This window comes from Dromiciops gliroides, chromosome 6 (assembly GCF_019393635.1).
Source record: "Dromiciops gliroides isolate mDroGli1 chromosome 6, mDroGli1.pri, whole genome shotgun sequence".
NCBI lineage: Eukaryota > Metazoa > Chordata > Mammalia > Microbiotheria > Microbiotheriidae > Dromiciops > Dromiciops gliroides.
The window spans coordinates 101,126,661-101,146,016 of record NC_057866.1 but is presented as its reverse complement, the minus strand read 5'-3'; the positions used below and the strand labels follow the sequence as shown (position 1 = coordinate 101,146,016).

Sequence of the window (19,356 nt, the reverse complement as noted above, 5' to 3'; positions counted from 1 at the left end):
TGCCCCGGGTTGGGGCTCAGCCTCTTCCCCCAGGCTGGCCTGGAGCCCTTTGGATCTGGGATTGTGGGCAGGCCCCACCCTTTGGGAAGGTAGAGGGGGGGCACTCACTGGGCTCCCCTCCCAAACTCTTCAGCGCCCTGGGGGGTGGGAGCAGGGGGGGTGGTACCGGGCAGCTGCTCTCTGCCTCACGCTATGTAAATTAGCTGGGTCGTTAATCATGTAAAAATGTCACAATTATCATCTCCTTAAGTGGGGCCCTAATGAGGCCTCAGCAGCCAGGGGAGAAGGAGCTGCTCCACCCCCACTCACACCCCCCTCCACCTCCACGGGCCATGAGCTCCCTCAGGGAGTGGGGGGACCTGGAGAAATGGCTGAGAGGACCCCACCCGGCGCCCCTTCTCCTGGGGGGAGTCCCTGTCCATTCAGCTCTTAGTCCGGGGTAGACAGAGGCAGGGTCCCAGCCCTCTGGGAAAGGGAAGGAAGGGCTTAGGGAAAGACACTAAATCCCGTTAGGAAACTTACGAACAGAGAAACTGATGGGATGTGGGGGCTGTGTGTGGCGGGGAGGGGGGGGGCGGGTAGAGGACCCAGCTCGCTCACCCCCAGGGAACAGCGAGGCTGGGGGCCTTCAGGATGCAACTTGGGGATCACTATAAAATTCTGGGGTCCTAAGATCATTTTGCACATCCCCCTACCTCAGAACCACCCTCCCTCTGGCCTCTTCCCACTGTTCTCCTCAGCTTCTTCTCCCCCCCTCCCATCCTTCACTGCTTCAGGTGGGTGGTGATGGGGGAGCAAGGAGGAAATGCTGGGTTGGAAGTGGGAGGGGGGGTACCTGGAAGCGCCTCATATCTCTGGGATTGCCTGCGTTCTTTAGGCAGTTCTGGTTGCATTTGAGGAAAAACTTGAGAAAAAACCTGAAACAAGGAGGAGGTGGTTGGTCTGGGGCTGGGCTCAGAGCTGGGGCTTTGGGGGGGGGGCAAAGAGAGAAAGGAACAGTGTTCACAGACCCACTTCTCCCAGGAAGCCAGAGCTCCCTCCAGATGCAGGGCTCACGTACTCACATACACACACACACACACACACACACACACCTAGGATGTACACACACGATACACACCACCCCCACCCAGGATACATACATACATACACACACACACACACACACACCCAGGATACACACACACATATATACACACCTACCTAGGATACACACACACGTAATACACAAACGCAGCATATTCCCCTCCACACAGGGTGCACACCCACACACACACAGCCCTACCATTATACAATACTTGCCCTCCCAACAGAGCTGTCCCCCCAGGGGCATACATGGCTTTCCAGCAGCATCCCCCTCAGTGTCCTCCTTCCCCATGTCCCCCATCCCCTGCAGGGTAACCCACTGTCTATCACCCAGCATAGAGTATCCTCTCTCCCCACAGCCTGTATTTTCCTACAGTGTACACCCTACAATACATACCCCCCAGGGTTCACATCCCCACACAGAGTATGCACCTCCCCCTACCTCATACAGTTGGCCAATAGACATGTATTAAGTACCTACTATGTGCCAGAAACTGTCCTAAGTGCTGGGCATACAGAGACATAAAAACAGTCCCTGCCCTCAAGGAGCTCAGAGTCTAATAAAAGAGACAACATGGAAACAACCAGGTACAAAAATGCAGACGGGATAAGTTGGAAATGATCAGCAGAGGGAAAGCTGTAGGATTAAGGAAGCTTGGGAAAATCTTCTTTTAGACTTGAAGAAAGCCGGGGAAGCCAGGGGGCAGAAGCCAAGAAGGGGAGCCTTCCAGGGATGGGGGCCAGCCAGGGACCAAGCCTGGAGTGGAGAGATGGAGGAACTGAAAGAAGGCCAGTGTCCCTGGATGGCAAAGGTGGGAGGGGAAGGAGAAGTGGGACCACAGGGTGTAAGTTGTAAGGAAATTTATTAGAAAGGTCCGTGTAGGGGCAGCTAGGTGGCACACTGGATAAAGCACCAGCCCTGAATTCAGGAGGACCTGAGCTCAAATCTGGCCTCAGACACTTAACACTTACTAGCTGTGTGACCCTGGGCAAGTCACTTAACCCCCATTGCCTAGAAGAAGAAGAAGAAGAAGAAGAAGAAGAAGAAGAAGAAGAAGAAGAAGAAGAAGAAGAAGAAGAGGAGGAGAAAGGTCCGTGAAGTTTGTAGTCATCTTCCCAGCCTAGATCCACTCCCACAGTGTACACCCTCCACCTAGTGTTTACAGCCTTAGCCACAGGTACCCCTAGCATTCAGTGGTTTTTACCAGATGGTGGTTTCCTCTCCCAGGGCACAATGCATCCCTTAATATAATGTAGAGCGCTCACCGCACAGTGCACACTCTTCTCAGGCCAGGAGGTATCTCCACCACCACCCGATCCCCACAGGATATTGCTCAGATGCTTGCTCCAAGCTCAATGGCCTTACAGCCAAATCCAATGACCTTTGTTAGTCCCCATCCTCCTTGGCCTCTCAGCAATGTCCTACACCACTGGCCATGTCCTCCTTCTCAATAGTTTCTTCTCCCATGACTCTCCAGGGGATTGGACTAGATCAGAGGTTAATACCTGGGGTCCACTGACTCCCAAGGGACCCATCAATGGATTTCAGGGGGGGGCCCATGAATTTGGATGGGAAAAATATTATATCTTTATTTCATTATATTTTACTTCTTTGTAATCCTGTGCGTTTTATTTTATGCATTTAAGAGCATTATTCTGAATAAGGGTCCATAGGCTTCACCAGATTGCCAAAGGAGTCCATGACAGAAAAGGTCAAGAACCTCAGATTACATGGTCTTTTAGGTCCTGTCCAGCTCTAAAGTCTGTGATCCATAAAATTCCTACCTCTTCAGTGTGTCTACTCCCTTCTTCTACCCCTTAATTATAACTATACTAAGAGGTTTAAATCTAAATCTTCTGCTGCTTTTTTTTAGTGTCTTCCTCAGAGATCTTATTGATTCCCATGACTTCAACTATAAATCTCCATCTCCAGCCCTGACCTCTCTCCGACTGCTTGATGCACATTTCCACCTGGATGCCTTGGTACTACCTCAAAATCAAGCAGCCTAAGACCATACTCATCTTTTTTTCCCAAATCAACTCCTCTACCCTTTGTCTGTCAATAGTACACCCACTTTCCCAGTCACCTACATTGGGGCCTGTGAATTTTTGTTTATGTTTTCATAACTATATTTCAGTATAATTAGTTCCCTTTGTAATCCCAAATATTTAAAAAAAATATTCTGAGAAGGGGTTGGTAAGTTTCAACAGCCTGCCAAAGGGGTCCATGACTCAAGAAAGGTTAAGAACTGGGCAGCTAGGTGGTGCAGTGGATAGAGCACTGGCCCTGGATTCAGGAGGACCTGAGTTCAAATCCGGCCTCAGACACTTGACACTTAACTAGCTGTGTGACCTTGGGCAAGTCACTTAACCCCAATTGCCTCACCCCCCCCCAAAAAAAAAAGAAAGGTTAAGAACCCCTGACCTAAGCTCAAAATTTTGATTATTGCTCTTGTCACTCAGACTGCTATAATCCCCTCCTAATTGGTTTTCCTGCCTCTATTTACCCACCTTCCTCCATTGGCCATCCTGAATGATCTTTCTAATGCAGAACTCTATCATGTTACTCCTTTATTCAAATGTTTTCTATGGCTCTCCCTAGCCTGCTAAGTAAAGGATCTGCTCATCCTGCATTGAAAGTCTTCCACAGTCTGGTTCAAACCTACCTTTCCAGCCTTACCTTCTGCTACTCCTCTTCCCAGGGTCTACATTCCAGCCAAACTGGACTACTCTCCATCCTACTCTCTATCCCAAAGACATAACAAGAGCAAAGCAATTGAGGCACATGCCTTGGGGGCACAAAGCTGAGAGATGCAGAAAATATATAAAATGTGCATCTACTCTCCCAAGCACACTATTTCCATTAGGATGGGGGGAGGGCCCACAATTTTATATTTTTTGGCTCAGGCGCAGCATCAGTTGGTTATGTTTCTGTTCTGTTTTTCTCTCTCCCACTTCAATGCTTTTGTTTATGTCTTCTCTCATGCCCAGAACAGATGCCTCCCTCCTCCCCCATCTCTATCTATTGAAATCTCTTCCTTGCTTCAATGCCCTATTCAAATGACCCCTCATCCCATGGTTCTCTCTCCTCAGAGGACAGTAATCACACTGATGGACACACTGTTTGTTGAATGAATTAATGAAATGAATGAGGTATCATTGACTCTTCCGTCTTCACCTCCCCCCACCCCCACCCCTCATGTAGCCAGAAACCAAGCTCTGTTGATTTTTGATTTGAAAAATGTCCTAAATCCACTACTTTGTATTTCCTTTGCCATAACCCTAGTCAATGCTTTCATCATGATGCATCTAGTCCACTGGAATAGTCTTCCAAATGGTGCCTCCTTTCCAGTTTCAAGTTATTACTCATTCTAAGACCTTCAAGGGTTTACTGTTATCTACAGAAGAAGCTCTTAAATTCTTTGACTTATAATTGAAGACCCTTAATTTTTGTCCCCTACCTACCTTCCTTCCTACTTTTCTAGTCTTATTTCCTCCTACTCCCCTATTCCTGGATCTGGTCAAATTATTCTATCTGTTCCATAAATATGATGTGCACATTCCTACTCCACACATTTTCTCACACTGTCCCCTCTGCCTGCATTAGTTCTACCTTTCCATTGAGGTTCAGTTTCAACTGGGGTGGAAGGTGGGGAAGGATTGTTCTATACACTAAATTCTTGAAACACTTCTGATCTTTGTCACTTATTGGACACTTTATGTCTGTCACTTTGTATTCATTATTATTTATCCATTATGCCCATGTTCTGTCTTCCCAACAAAACTGCAAAACCTTCAAGGATAGTAGAATCAAGGTCTAGCACTGTACCTATACATGATAGGTAAGTGTCCAATCCCTCACTAGGAATGATGACAAAGGCACAAGTGTATTCTTCTCTACCTACTGTATATCAACAGGGAATTGGAACTATTAGACCTATGATTTTATTAGGATAAGGAATGCCTGGTGAAGATCTTCTTCCAAAGCAGTTTGGAATCTTCTTGGCAACCCATGGTCTTAGACTGAGATGTTAAAACACCAAGAGTTTTGACTTGCCCTGGGTCACACATCCACTAAGTGTCCATAGCCTCCTGAGTGTTGCCCAGTAGGGGACATGATACAACCATAATATGTTAAACAATAAGCGTGTAATCAACATGTGCCAAAAGCCATGTCAGGGGTTAGGAGAGGAAAATATGACATTCCGGGGGCAAGGGACAGCACGACTTCATGAAGGACATAGCCTTTGGGCTTAAAGGACCAGCAGGAATTCAACAAGGAGAGACAGGAAGGTGGGCATTCGAGGCACAGGGATAATCATGAGCAAACATACAGAAGTGGGAAGTGGGAGACATCATTTCACCTCTCTAGGTTTCAGTTTCCTCATCTGTAAAACAAGGTGGGGTGGACTAAATGATCCCCAAAGTAACTTTTTGTTGTTGGGTCGTAGCCATACAAAAATGTTCCTGTGTATGGGGAATGGTGAGTAGCAGAGGATCATAGAGTACAGGGAGAAGAGTTTGATATCAAGCTGGAAAGATGGTGTACCACCTGATTTTAAAGGGCCTTAAATGTTAGGATAAAGATTTCTTGGGGCAGCTAGGTGGCGCAGCGGATAGAGCACTGGCCCTGGATTCAGGAGGACCTGAGTTCAAATCTGACCTCAGACACTTAATACTTACTAGCTGTGTGACCCTAGGCAAGTCACTCAACCCCAATTGCCTCACCAAAAAAAATTTCCCACACCCTCAATAAGCAATATGATATCAATGTAGAGCTTTGAGCTGGGAAGTGGCATGATCAGATCTGTGTATGAGCAATATTAACCTGGCAGAATGTGAAGAATGACTTGAAGAGAGGAGAGGAGCAATGAGTAAGAGCTTGGAGAAGGCTATTGGGTTAGCTCTGGAAGGTGGTGATGGGATCTCTCCTAGGACAGTTGTCATAGGAGTGGAAATGAGAACTGTTGCAAAGGTAGAGTGGACAAGGCTTGCTAGGGGGGAAGAGTCAAAGATAGCCCCAGGGTTTCCAGAACAGGTAGCCTCTCACAGAAGAAGGGAAACCAGGGAGATGAGCAGGTTCTAGGCATCATGAGTTTGAGGTGTTGGTGGGGCATTCAGATAGAGAGGCTTTGTAGGCATTTTGAGATGCAGGTTTGGAGCTCACAAAAAAAGTTTCCTTCTAAATTTTCTAACAAAACCTCAAATTCAATCAGTGAAAAGCTGAGTGCATTAATTTTCCCCAAACACATACTCACTCTTCCTCCCGGCTTCCTCTTTTCTGTTAATGGCACTATCTTTCACCTCCCTCATCCCCCACCCAATCCATTGCCAAGCAGAGGGGGAGTGGCACAGTGGAAATGGCATAGGCCATTGAGACAGAGGACCTGGATTCAAATAGCAATGCTGACACCTATTTCCTGTGTGATCTCGATCAATTACTTAATCACTGGGCCTCAGTTCCTTCATTTGTAAAACTAAGGAGCTGGATGCCACGGCCTCTCTATGAGCCCATAAGCCCTATCAATTCTAGTTGTGTGCTTTCTTGAATCTGGTCTCTCTTTTCTATTTCCTTTGGCACCACCACAGTCCAAGCCCTTATTATAATAGCCTCTTAACTGGTCTCTCTGAAGCTCCTCCTGCCAGATTTATTGCCCTAATATACAAAAGCATGCCATTTCCCTGCTTAAAAACCTCCAGTGGGTCCCTGTGTACAAATGTAGGAGGAGAAAAATTAGCTGTGACAAAGGACAACCAATGATTCCCCTAGCCCAATGGATGAAATCCAAAAGGGGCAAGTAAGAGAAAATCAGGTGTTGATGGGTTAAATGAAGTGTCTACTCTTTATGAAGTATGGAGTTTTGCCTGATGGAACTGGAGGAAAGTTTACCATTGGCTGGTCAAATATTAGCCACTCAAATGGCCTTTAAAAAGCTGGCTTGCCAGCTCTCATGAATGTCAATGGAGGGAGCCCTAAAGATTAAGACTCCAGTAGCAGAGAAGAGAACCAACTATGGATTTAAGAGAACTAGTATGGTAAGTGAGAAGCTAAGCTGCCAAGAGTAACAGTACTCAGGAGCCCAGGAAGCCCAGCTGAGCAACATGGCTACTAGAGATGCTATCTGTGCCCATGAGGATATAAAAAGAAGAGAAAAGGCATTGGAGCTGTGAAGGGCCAGAGGCATAAGTTGCCTTCACCACATGTGTTCCTTACTGTATGTCTCATTATCAGGGTATTCTAAATAGGTGCCCAGGCTTCCCAATGATACTATATATGGAAGGGCAGATACCAAGTTTACAAGAGAATGTTAGTCAACCTGGATACATCAGAACCAACTCATTATATAATGAGTTATATATTATATAAACTATAATTCCTGATTCACTCTCAGCCAATCCAATAAGTATAATTGCATTATAGGTTTTGGGTAGGGGTATTCTGGGGCAAAAAATACTGTACTCTTCTGGTGATAAGAAGGAACCTGACAAGCAAGGTGGAACTTTCAGCCTAGAAAAGTAAAATGGAGGTCAACTAGAGATCCTAAAACTAGGAGGAAATTTTGACCATATCGATTTGGTACGAAGGAATTCATGATTTTAAATGGACTTTAAAATAGGAGCGGTGGAATAGCATTGAATATTAAGAAGATACACTTGTGAGGAAATTAAGAAAGTTGAAGGAGGAAGTGTGGTGAAGACCAATGAAAGAAAAAAAAATGGTAGCCTTGTAGGAGTATGGTACAGACCACCTGGACAGAAGGAGGAAATAGATAAGGAGTTTAGGAAACAGATCTAAAATCTGAGAAGGAAGTATGATACATTAGTGATGGGGATGAGGGGTGGATTGAACTATCCAAACATCTAATAGATCTCTCTGTGCTTCCAAAAACCAAGTAGTAGATAAATTCTTTACTTATTTTAATGATAACTTCATCTTTCAAATGGTGAAGGAAGCAAAAAATGGGAATTGCTATTCTGACTCAATTCTGATTGATGAGGATTAGGAACTAGCTGACAAAAAAGAAATTCTAGGAACCTTAAAAGGGACTACTCCACCTTAGAATTAATATTAGAGAAGGAGATGAATGTAAAAAGCAGTCTTTTGAAAATAAGGAAAGATGGTATTTATTAAGTGCTTACTTTTCGGCAGGCATTATGCTAAGTACTGGGGATACAAACAGAAGCAAGAAAAAAGTCCATTTCAATGGGGAAGATAACATACAAAAGGAAGCTAAAGAGGGGTGAAGATTAGGGTAAAGGTTTGGAGGCATGATTTTTTTGTTTTGTTTGTATTGGTTTTGGGGAGGGGGCAGGGCAATGAGGGTTAAGTGACTTGCCCAAGGTCACACAGCTAGTAAGTGTCAAGTGTCATAGGCTGCATTTGAAATCAGGTTCTCCTGAATCCAGGGCCAGTGCTTTATCCACTGCATCATCTAGCTGCCCTTAGAGGTGTGATTTTGAAGTCCAGGAACAGGGCCAGAGGGGAAATGAAGGCAGGCTAGCCTTGGCCCTTTCACCAAATGGAGATTCCAGGAGGAACTTGCCAAGGGAAGAAGGAGGCTAGCCTGGCAGATAGATATTCCAACATGAGCAGCTTGCAGGAGTAGATAGTAGGATATTCTAGAGTGAGGAGGCCCCAGGGTAGATCTCACTTTGGGAAGAGTACATTAAAAAAAAAAAAAAAGGATAGGCCTAAAACTCTGCAGAGGAAGAAGGAAATAGTAATGGTGGAATAAAATTTTAATGACACAACCACAAAAGATTCTGATTAAAAAAAAGACAAGGGAAAGCTCTGAATCCAACATGAATGCACAAGGAACTCATGCTCCAATTTAGATTATTAAAAGTCACATATACAAGAATAGCATGATCTTTTTAAGAATAGCATCAGGAACTGTAAAACTCAGCATGACCTAAGACTGGTGATGAATGCTAAGATAACAACAAGGGTTCCTGTAGCTGTGCTGAGATCCTTCTCATTTCTCACCTGGCTGCACCACCTTGGGACTGCTCTGGCTTATCCACCATGTCCCAGGAAGCTCCTAATTGGGAAAAACTCATCATCCTGTGAGATCCATCAGCCTTGGGACTCATTGATTGGAAGGTGGGGCCATGAACTCTACACCTCCACTTAAGGAGAGAACTCAGCTCAAAATATATCCTTGTTTCTCACCTGGCTGCAAGTCTTTGAGACTTCTTTGACTTTTCCACCAGGTCCCTGTGTCAGATACCTTCCCTTGTCATCAATCCACTAATTTTCAGCTTCCTTTTATGTGTTGTCTTCTCCCATTAGATTGTAAGCCACTTGAGGGCAGAAACTGTCTATTTTTGTATTAGTATCCCCAGCACTCTTAGCGCAGTGCCTGGAACATAGTAGATGCTTCATAAATGTTTATTTAGTGATTTTCTATGCTGGTATCAAGATGAAGGGTTAAGGAGATCTACATACTTGGATACCAAAGCTTGGAGTGGCAGGGACAATAGTAACAAAACATTCAGGAGAAAGCAGGAATACTTGACTATTTTTGCTTCAATTTTTTTCTCTTAAGGAGAATAACTTTCACATTGGGCAGAACTGAATAAAAATTATTAATAGGATATTGAAGCCCAAGACAAGTGAAGAAAGGATAGGATACCACCTAATTACCTTCAATAAGTTCAAGGAGTCATGTCTAGACAAAGACTTGGTTGATGTGATTGCCAACCTGCTGCTAGGGATTTTTGAAGAAGACTGGAGAATGGGGGAACTGCCCCAAGGCTGGAGATAATTAAATGTCACAATATTTCCACTGGCCCTGGATTCAGGAGGACCTGAGTTCAAATCCGGCCTCAGACACTTAACACTTACTAGCTGTGTGATCCTGGGCAAGTCACTTAACCCCAATTGCCTCACCCCCCCCCAAAATTGAGTCATTAAAGAGTAATCCCATTCCCTTTTTTGACTGAGCAACAAGACTGGAAGATCAAGGGACCACTATAGACATAGTAAACAAAGGGTTTAAAAAAAATGTCTCATGTAATCCTTCTAGACCAAATAGAGAGATATAGGCTAGATAATCTGGTGCTAGGTGAATAAAATAATCTCAGATGGAGTCATGAATGGGTAGATACCAATTTGGAAGGAGATTTCTAGGGAAGTATAACCAGGACTTGTCTTTCAGGCTATACTTTTTCTAAAAAACCATAGGTGTAGGGAACCAGAAACTGTCTACCAATGCACCTACTCTGCAATTATAGTCTTAAAGAATTGCCTAAGGACCTGGAAGATTGCTTAGGGTCACAGAGCTAGTTTATGCCAGTCAGTCCTTGAACTAATGTCTTCCTGATTCAAAGATCAGCTTGATCCAGACCTGACTCCAAAGGTCCATTACCTCTGACTGTATGCTACTCAAAAATGTTGTCCCTGCCTCAGATGAAGAAACAGATGACATGCTGATCCAATTAACATATCATGAAGCAAGGAAGAATAAACTAACCCACCGGATGACATCATAAGGATCCAAAAAAGATCTTGATGGGCTATAATGCTAAATTCAATAGGATGAAATTCAATACATTTCAATGTCAAGTCCTACACTTGAGTTAAAAAAATCAATTCCCCGAATTCGGGATGGAGGGAAGATGGCTAGATGACAGTTGGTATGTCAAAAATCAAGAGATTTTAGTACACTGAAAGGGGAAAGTGAGTCAACGGTGTGGCATCATAGCCAATAAAGTGGATGTGCGAGAGATACCCAGTAATGATATTGATGTAATCTGCCCAGGCCACACCATATCTGGAGTAGTATGTTTCGTCCTGGGAAAGATATTGACAAGATGGAGCCTGTCCAGAGGAGGGGGACCATGATGATAAAGGGATAAGAGATTATGTCATTTGAAAACTGGTTGAAGGAATTTAAGTGAGGGTCGAGCTGTATTCAAGTATTTAAAAGGTTATCATGTGGAAAGGGAAGGAAGGAAACAAGCATTTATTAATCACCTACTATGTACTAAGTAATATGCTAAGCACTATTATCTCATTTGATCCTCACAACAACCCTGGAAGGTGGATGCTATTATTATCCCCATTTTACAGATAAGGAAACTAAGGCTGAGAAAGGTTAAGCTACTTGCTCAGGGTCATATAGCCAGTGAGTGTCTGAGGCTGGATTTGAGCTCAAGACTTCTTGACTCCAGGGCTAGCACTCTATCCACTGTACTATCTGGCCACCCAGATGCCTTCACATGTAACTGGCAAAAGGGGGATTCCAATTGCCAGACTAGCTCTACCAGAAGGGCAGGGAGATGAAGAAAGCATAATCGGATCCCTTGAACTGCCTTGTACAAAGTATATACTTAACAGATATTTATTAAGAAAATTCATAAAAGAGTACTGGACTTGGAGAAGGAGGACCGGGGTTCAAATCTGAGCTCCTCTGTTTTTTCTCTGTGTGACTTTGGGCAAATCACTTAACATCTCTGGGCCTTATTTTCCTTAGTATTAAAATGAGGACAAAATGACCTCTAGGGGCAGCTAGGTGGTACAATGGATAGAGCACCAGCCCTGGAGTCAGGAGGACCTGAATTCAAATCTGGCCTCAGACACTTGACACTTACTAGCTGTGTGCCTCACTAAAAAAAAAAAAAATTACCTCTAACATCTTTCCTGGTGTACTATGTTCCAAACACAGGGTATACCAGCCCATCACAGAGTACGTTCTCCACCCAGACAGTGCATATCTCTACACCAATAGCACCATCATTGTGAAACATGTATTAAGCTGAGCTCCAGGAATATAAAGAAGGCAAAAAACATGGTCCCTACCCTCAAGGAATTCACATTCTAAAGGGGGAAGATACAAATAATTATGTACATATATGTATGCATATATATGTGTATGTAATATATATATATATACACACAGTCAAAAAGAGTGTACATCCATTCCTAGCCCACTATTGTGCATTTACCCTCCCTATAATGGATTAGCTTTCATGCATACATATATATATATAAAGTATATATATATCCCACTTGTACAACTTACAGGTCCTCTCTACACAGTTTATATGCTTCTTGCCCTGTATATGAGTATTATACCATGGTGTGTACAAACCCTTCTACATACACAGTGTATATATACAGTGAGATCTATTAGAATACAGTGAATGAGGTATGATTCTAAAGTAGTAATGAGACTGAGCAAAAACAACAGTACAAATATACATAAAATGGGATATATTGTGAATATACTTCAAAGTAGTCCTCTAGGAGGCTATATGCTTATTCCAATAATGACTTCTTGTTGTTGTTGCTCAGTCATTTCAGTCATGTTCAACTCTTTGTGACCCTATTTGGGGTTTTCTTGGCAAAGATACTGGAGTGGTTTGCCATTTCCTTCTCCAGCTCATTTTACAAATGAGGAAACAGGGGCAAACGACCCTGTTAAGGGTTAAGTGACTTACCCAGGGTCACACAGCTATGTGTCTGAGGTCAGATTTGAACTCAGGAAAAGGAGTCTTCCTGACTCCAGACTTGTCTTCCTGACAGCAGGTCTGGCACTCTATCCACTGCATCACCTAGCTGCCCACTAATACTACCATGGTTCAAATCAAGCTTAGAATTTGTCTCTGGGAACTCCTTGCAGAGACGATCTACAAGCCACATGAGAATGTCAATTCACTATATGAGAGTTATGCTTGGCTAGTTTTAGAGTCATTATTGGGTGGCTTTATTTTATTCTTATTCTTACCAGTAACAACTATTGCCTAGATTGATTGTCCAACTTATTCAATCGCTTTAGCTCCAAATGACTTTGGGCTGTTGAGAAAACTTAAACCCCTTAAAGGATGAAGGGGCATGCTACAAAGATAATAAATCTGGATTTTAGCATAGAGCTTTACACATGGTGGGTGCTTAACCAAAGTTTGCCAAATGAGTCACTTTCACCAGGTTATCTGATGATGTTACTCATGACAGCCATGAGGACAAGATGGAAAGATGTGAGCTGGATGGCAGTAAACTGTAGAGTATATTGACTAATGGATCAGTGTCAACCAGTTTCCAGCCCCAGAAAGAGACCATTGGTGGATAACCCCAGGGCTCCATCCTCTACTCTGTTCTCTTCAAAAGTTTAATTCATGCTTCTCTCATTAGTGGAAGATGTAAAGCTGATGGGGAGATGTTGGGGACACAATAAATGGCAGAGTCAAGATAGAAGTGAGCTAGACAGGTTGGAATGGTGGAATGAGATGAAAGTGACTGCATTTAATAAGGAGAAATTGAAAGTCTGGCATTTGGATTCCAAAGCCCAACTATACAAATGGAGAGTGGGGGTGGGAGGGGAATATGTGTTTAGAAGGCATTTTATTTGAAACTGACCTGGGATTTTAGCAGACTGCCCACCTGAAATGAGCCAATGTAGCACAAAACTACTGCCACAAAATCTAGTACTCTTCTTCTCAAAGTTTGCATTGATATAAGTCAAGTGGCCACAATAAGGAACATAAATATACTGTCTTCTGCCCTGGTCAGACCACATCTGGAGTTTGGGGTATGGAGAGACACTGGACCTGTGATTTCACTGGCATAGAAATTCCTTTTACTGGGGGCAGCTAGATGGTGCAGTGAATAAAGCACAGGCCCTGGGTTCAGGAGGACCTGAGTTCAAATATGGCCTATGACACCTGACACTTACTAGCTGTGTGACCCTGGGCAAGTCCCTTAACCCTCATTGCTCACCTCCCCAAAATTCCTTTTACCAATTCAGGCTGGCAACTCCTCTTCAAATTATAGCCTTAGAGAATTACCTGGGGCACCAAGGGGTTAAGTTGCTCAGGTTACAAAGTCAGTATGTGTCAGGGGTGGGACTTGAACTCAGGTCTTCCTGGCTTCAAGGCCCATACCGCCTCTTTATTTTGTATTACTTTTTTTTTTTTAAAGCTATCTGTCTTTTAGTTTTTTTTGAAAATTAAATGTTTTATTAGAAACCTAACATTGAATATCAATACAACCAACTGAATTTGCTTAGGAACTACTTTTATTTGAGTTGACCAATTTTAGTGCAGAAAGTGTAACACCTTTTTAGCCCCTCTTTCCAAGTGTCTGTCCTATGACACATTTAAAGAGGAAAACTGACAACCTATAGCACACACCTGGAAGACACTAACCACAATGTTGAAGGGGCTGAAAACCATATCCTGTAAAGAAAACCGGAAGAATTGGGGATGTTTAGCCTGGAAAAAAAGAGAAGATTTATAAAGATATTTAATAGAAAGAGCCACAGATTCTAAAAACGATTCAAAAAAGATTTCCAGATGTGTTTTGAACAGCTGCATTGCTAGAATAAATATTCCTAAGACTATGAAGTCTCAAACAAGAAACTGAACCTCAGGGGCACAGGTGGTGTTTTCATCACTACAAGCGATAGCAAGTGCTTTGGAAGAGAAAGCATATTCAGTAACTGAACAGCTAGTTAAAAATGGTGGTTGAGAATGGAAGTTGCATTTCTGGACAGAGGTTTAAACTACAGGAAGGACAAGTTTCTGGCTAAGGATGGAAAGCACTTGACTAGGGTTGATAAAGAATGTATTTGCTTGGAATCTTACAAATCTATTCAAAAGGGCTTTAAATTACAGGGAAGGAAGAAGAAAATTGTTCTCTCGATATCCATCAAAGTAGCTATCACAGAGAGTAGCTACAACATAGGAAGAAGAAGGAATATCCCCAAATTCACAGGAGACAAATCAAAGAAAATATGAAAAATAAAACTTATAGTCTCGCATGGCTATGCAAATTCACAAAGTATGGATATAACAAGCTAGGGAAACCAAAAATCCTAATTCAAGGAGGTGAATTGGACCTCATTAATATCGCAAAGACTTGGTGGGCCATGAACAGGATAGGAAAAAAGGGTGGGGATGAGGAGTTGGAGTGGTACTGTATATTAAGACATACTCGTGTGAAGAAATCCAAGAAGTAGAGGGGAAAAGCATGATGGAGAGAAGATTGATGGAGTTATCAATAGAAACATTACTGCCACCAGAGTCTACTACAGATCACCTAGACAGAAAGAGGACACAGAGTTTGGGGAAACACATCAAAAGAGGTCACATGAGGTATGAGGTAGTAGTCATGGGAGACTTCAGTTATCCAGATAGCTATAGGAGCTCATGCTCTCTCTATCTTTTTTTTTCTTTTTTTTTTTTTTGGTGAGGCAATTGGGGTTAAATGACTTGCCCAGGATCACACAGCTAGTGTCAAGTGTCTGAGGCCAGATTTGAACTCAGGTCCTCCTGAATCCAGGGCTGGTGCTTTATCCACTGTGCCACCTAGCTGCCCCTCATTCTCTCTCTATCAAAAGTAGAGCAGCTCTTTATGTGGTGGCAAGGAATTGAAAGTTGAGGGGATGCCCATCAATTGAGGAATGGCTGGACAAGTTGTGGTATATGAATGTAATGGAATACTATTGTGCTGTAAGAAACTATGAGCAGGAGGAGTTCAGAGAAACCTGGAGGGTCTTGCATGGGATGATGATGAGTGAGATGAGCAGAACCAGAAGAACATTGTAAACAGTATCATCAACATTGTGTGTTGATCTACTGCGATGGACTAGATTCTTCTCACCAATGCAATGGTACAGAAGAGTTCCAGGGGACTCATGATGGAAGAAGATCTCCAAATCCAGGAAAAAAAAGAACTGTGGAGTATAGATGCTTATTGAAACATACTATTTCTTTTGTTTTTGGTGCTGTTGTTTTTCTATTTTGCTCTGATTTTTCTCTTATAACATGACTAATGCAAAAATATGTTTTTTATATATATATATATATATATATATAAAACCTATATCAGATTGCCTGCTGTCTAGGGGAGGGGAGAGGGAGGAAAGGGAGGGAGAAAAATCTGAAATTGGAAAGCTTGTATAAACAAATGTTGAGAACTATCTTTACATGTAACTGGAAAAAAATAAAATACTTTTATCAGAAAAAAAGTAGAGCAGCTGACTGCTTCACTTGCCTTTTTGTTTGTTTGTTTACTTAATGATAATTTCATTCTTCAAAAGGTGGAGAAATTTCTATTCTGGATCTCATTCTTGTTTTTTTTTAGTGAGGCAATTGGGGTTAAGTGACTTGCCCAGGGTCACACAGCTAGTAAGTGTTAAGTGTCTGAGGTCGGATTTGAACCCGGGTACTCCTGACTCCAGGGCCTGTGCTCTATCCACTGCACCACCTAGCTGCCCCTGGATCTCATTCTTATCAATAAGAAATAACTGGTTTCTAGAGTAGAAATCATGGAAACTTCAGGGAGTAGGGGAAATTTGTGAAAGGGAAGAAGGAAAAAAAGCTGGGTACAATTTGACATCTGCTTTTCCTAGATCTGAGGAAAGCAGACTTCAAAGGGTGTACAGAAAAGAGAGATAGGATCCTATGGACTACAATTTTACAGGGAAGTCAAACTAGGAAATATGGGAAACTCAGGAATTAAATTTTGAAGATACAAACAAAAAAATACCAATGGGATGAAAATGGGGGAGTTGTTAAAAGATACTGACATGGATACAAAGGAAACTCATGACCAACTTAGATTTTTAGAAAACAAACACAAAATATGGAAACAAGAAAACAATGAATACAAAAGTATGGCACCATTTTAAAGTATAGCCTCAGGAAAACTAAAGTTCACAATGAGCTAAGGCTGGTGAGGAAAGCTAAAGAGCATGACAAGGCTTGGTGACTTGGTTTTGAAGTTATATTGGGTAAAAGAGGAAAATTTTTTAAAACGATAGAAGATCATTGCTCCAAATGGATGGAGTAGTGGTCCTGCTCAATTCTTGTTCCTCTCTCATTTTCTGTCAAGGAAAATAATCCTTGGATTGAAAGGAGAAAACAAATGTGGCCAATAGGGAATGGAGACACAAGATAAGTAGAGAGATACTAAGAGTACACCTTAGTACTTAACAAGTTCCAGCTGGAACTGGAAGATGTGATTACTGTCTTTGACCTTTAAAAGATCATAGTAAATGCGAGAGGTGCTATGGGCCTAGAAAAAGGCAAATGCTCCAATTTTAAATAAAAAAGTAAAAGAACACTGTTGGCAACCTAGAGATTGACTTCAAGACTTAGAAAATGTCTAGGATTTATTCTTTTTTTTTTTCTTTTGGGCGGGGCAATTGGGGTTAAGTGACTTGCCCAGGGTCACACAGCTAGTAAGTGTTAAGTGTCTGAGGCCGGATTTGAACTCAGATTCTCCTGAATCTAGGGCCGGTGCTCTATCCACTGCGCCACCTAGCTGCCCCCTAGGATTTATTCTTAAAGAGATAGTGATGCTCTAGGAAAGAAAGCAGTGGTCACAAAACCCTTGAATGGCTTCATCAAGAAAAAGTCAAACAGACTAACTTTATTTCCTTTCCTGGGCAAATGACATAATCTGTTTGCCTCAGTTTCCTCATCTGTAAAATGGGGGCAATAATAGCATCTACTTCCCAGGGTTGCTGTGAGAATCAAACTAGATATTTGTAAAGTGCTTTGCAAACTTTGAAACTCTATATAAATACTATTAGAAATTACTATTACTCTAAGTACAGACTATAATAAGAACATTGTGGAAGTAGAAGGTGCTACACCAAATTGGAAGACTAGTAATAATGATAATAACTAGCATTTATGCAGTGCTTACTATATGCTAGGTACTATGCTAAGTGCTTTACAATTATTATCTCATTTCCTCACAATAACCCATTTTACAGTTGAGGAAACTGAAGTAAACAGAGGTTAAGTGACTTGTCCAAGGTGACACAGCTAGATCACTTCTGACTGGGGGATCAGGGTGAATTGAAAGTTCCAGGAGAGAGGCATCTGAACTGGAATTTTAAGGATAGTTGTAATTTCAGATGTCTGGGAAAAGGGGAGAGGGCATTTCAAGTGGCAGAAAATAATATGAGAAAAGGCACAGAATTATGACCAAGGAAGAGATAAAGAGTATTGCAGGAAGTAAAATGGATAATTTTGATTAAGTGAAATTTAAAAGGTTTTGCACTAACAAAACAAATGCAGCCAAAATTAGAAAAAAGCAGGAAACTGGGAAATCATTTTAACAGCAAATTTCTCTTATAGAGGCTTAATTTCTGAGCCAAATGTATAAAAATAAGAGCCATTTCCCAGTTGATAAATGGTTAAGAGATATGAACAGGTAGTTTTCAGAAGATATCAAAGTTATCAATATTAATATGAAAATAGGGGCAGCTAGGTGGTGCAGTGGATAAAGCACTGGCCCTGGATTCAAGAGGACCTGAGTTCAAATCCGACCTCAGACATTTGACACTTAGTAGCTGTGTGACCCTGGGTAAGTCACTTAACCCTGCCCCCCCAAAAGAAAATGCCCTAAATCACTACTGATTAGAGAAATGCAAATCAAAAGAACTATGAGGGGGTAGCTAGGTGGTGCAGTGGATAGAGCACCGGCCCTGGATTCAGGAGGACCTGAGTTCAAATATGGCCTCAGATCCTTGACACTTACTAGCTGTGTCACCCTGGGCAAGTCCCTTAACCCCAATTGCCTCACAACCCCCCCCCCCCCAAAAAATAACTATGAGGTACCACCTCATACCTATCAGACTGGCTAACATGACAGAAAAGGAAAATTGTAAATACTGGATGGGATATGGGGGGAAATAGGGACATTACTGCACTGTTGTTGGAGTTGTGAATTGGTCTGACTATTCTGGAGAACAACTTTGCCCAAAGGGCTATAAAACTGTGCAGACCCTTTGACCAGCAATACCACTGCTAATCTGTATCCCAAAGAAATAAAAAAAAAAGGAAAAGGACCTATATGTAACAAAAATATTTATAGTAGCTCTTTTTGTGGTGGCAAAGAATTGGAAATTTGAGGATATGCTCATCAATTGGGAAAATAGATTAACTAGATGTGATATATGATTGTGATGGAGTACTGTTGTGCTATAAGAAATGATGAGCAGGATGGTTTCAGAAAAACCCAGGAAGACCTATGAATTGATGCAGAGTAAAGTGAGAAGAACCAGGAGATCATTGTGCACAATAACAGCAACATTGTAATTATGATCAACTGAGAAAGACTAAGTTACTCTGACCAAGACGATTTGGAAGGACCCATGATGAAAAATGCTATCCCCCGCCAGAGAGAGAACTGATGAACTCTGAGTGCAGATTGAAGTATAGTTTTTCACTTTCCTTATTTTAACTGCTCTTTTTCCAACATGTTTACTATGGTAATATGTTTTGCATGACTTCACATATATAATAGATATC

The 19,356-nt window shown here is 42.3% G+C and overlaps 1 protein-coding gene across 3 annotated transcripts in view; it reads right to left on the bottom strand.

Annotated features, from left to right (window-relative positions):
• Window positions 1-19,356, bottom strand: part of EBF4 (EBF family member 4) — a 108,529-nt gene that overhangs the window by 20,710 nt on the left and 68,463 nt on the right. For all 3 annotated transcript variants that reach the window (XM_043969882.1, XM_043969883.1, XM_043969881.1), the window contains one exon: window positions 836-917. In XM_043969882.1, the coding sequence (XP_043825817.1) occupies window positions 836-917 (82 nt within the window). The remainder of the gene's footprint in view (window positions 1-835; window positions 918-19,356) is intronic.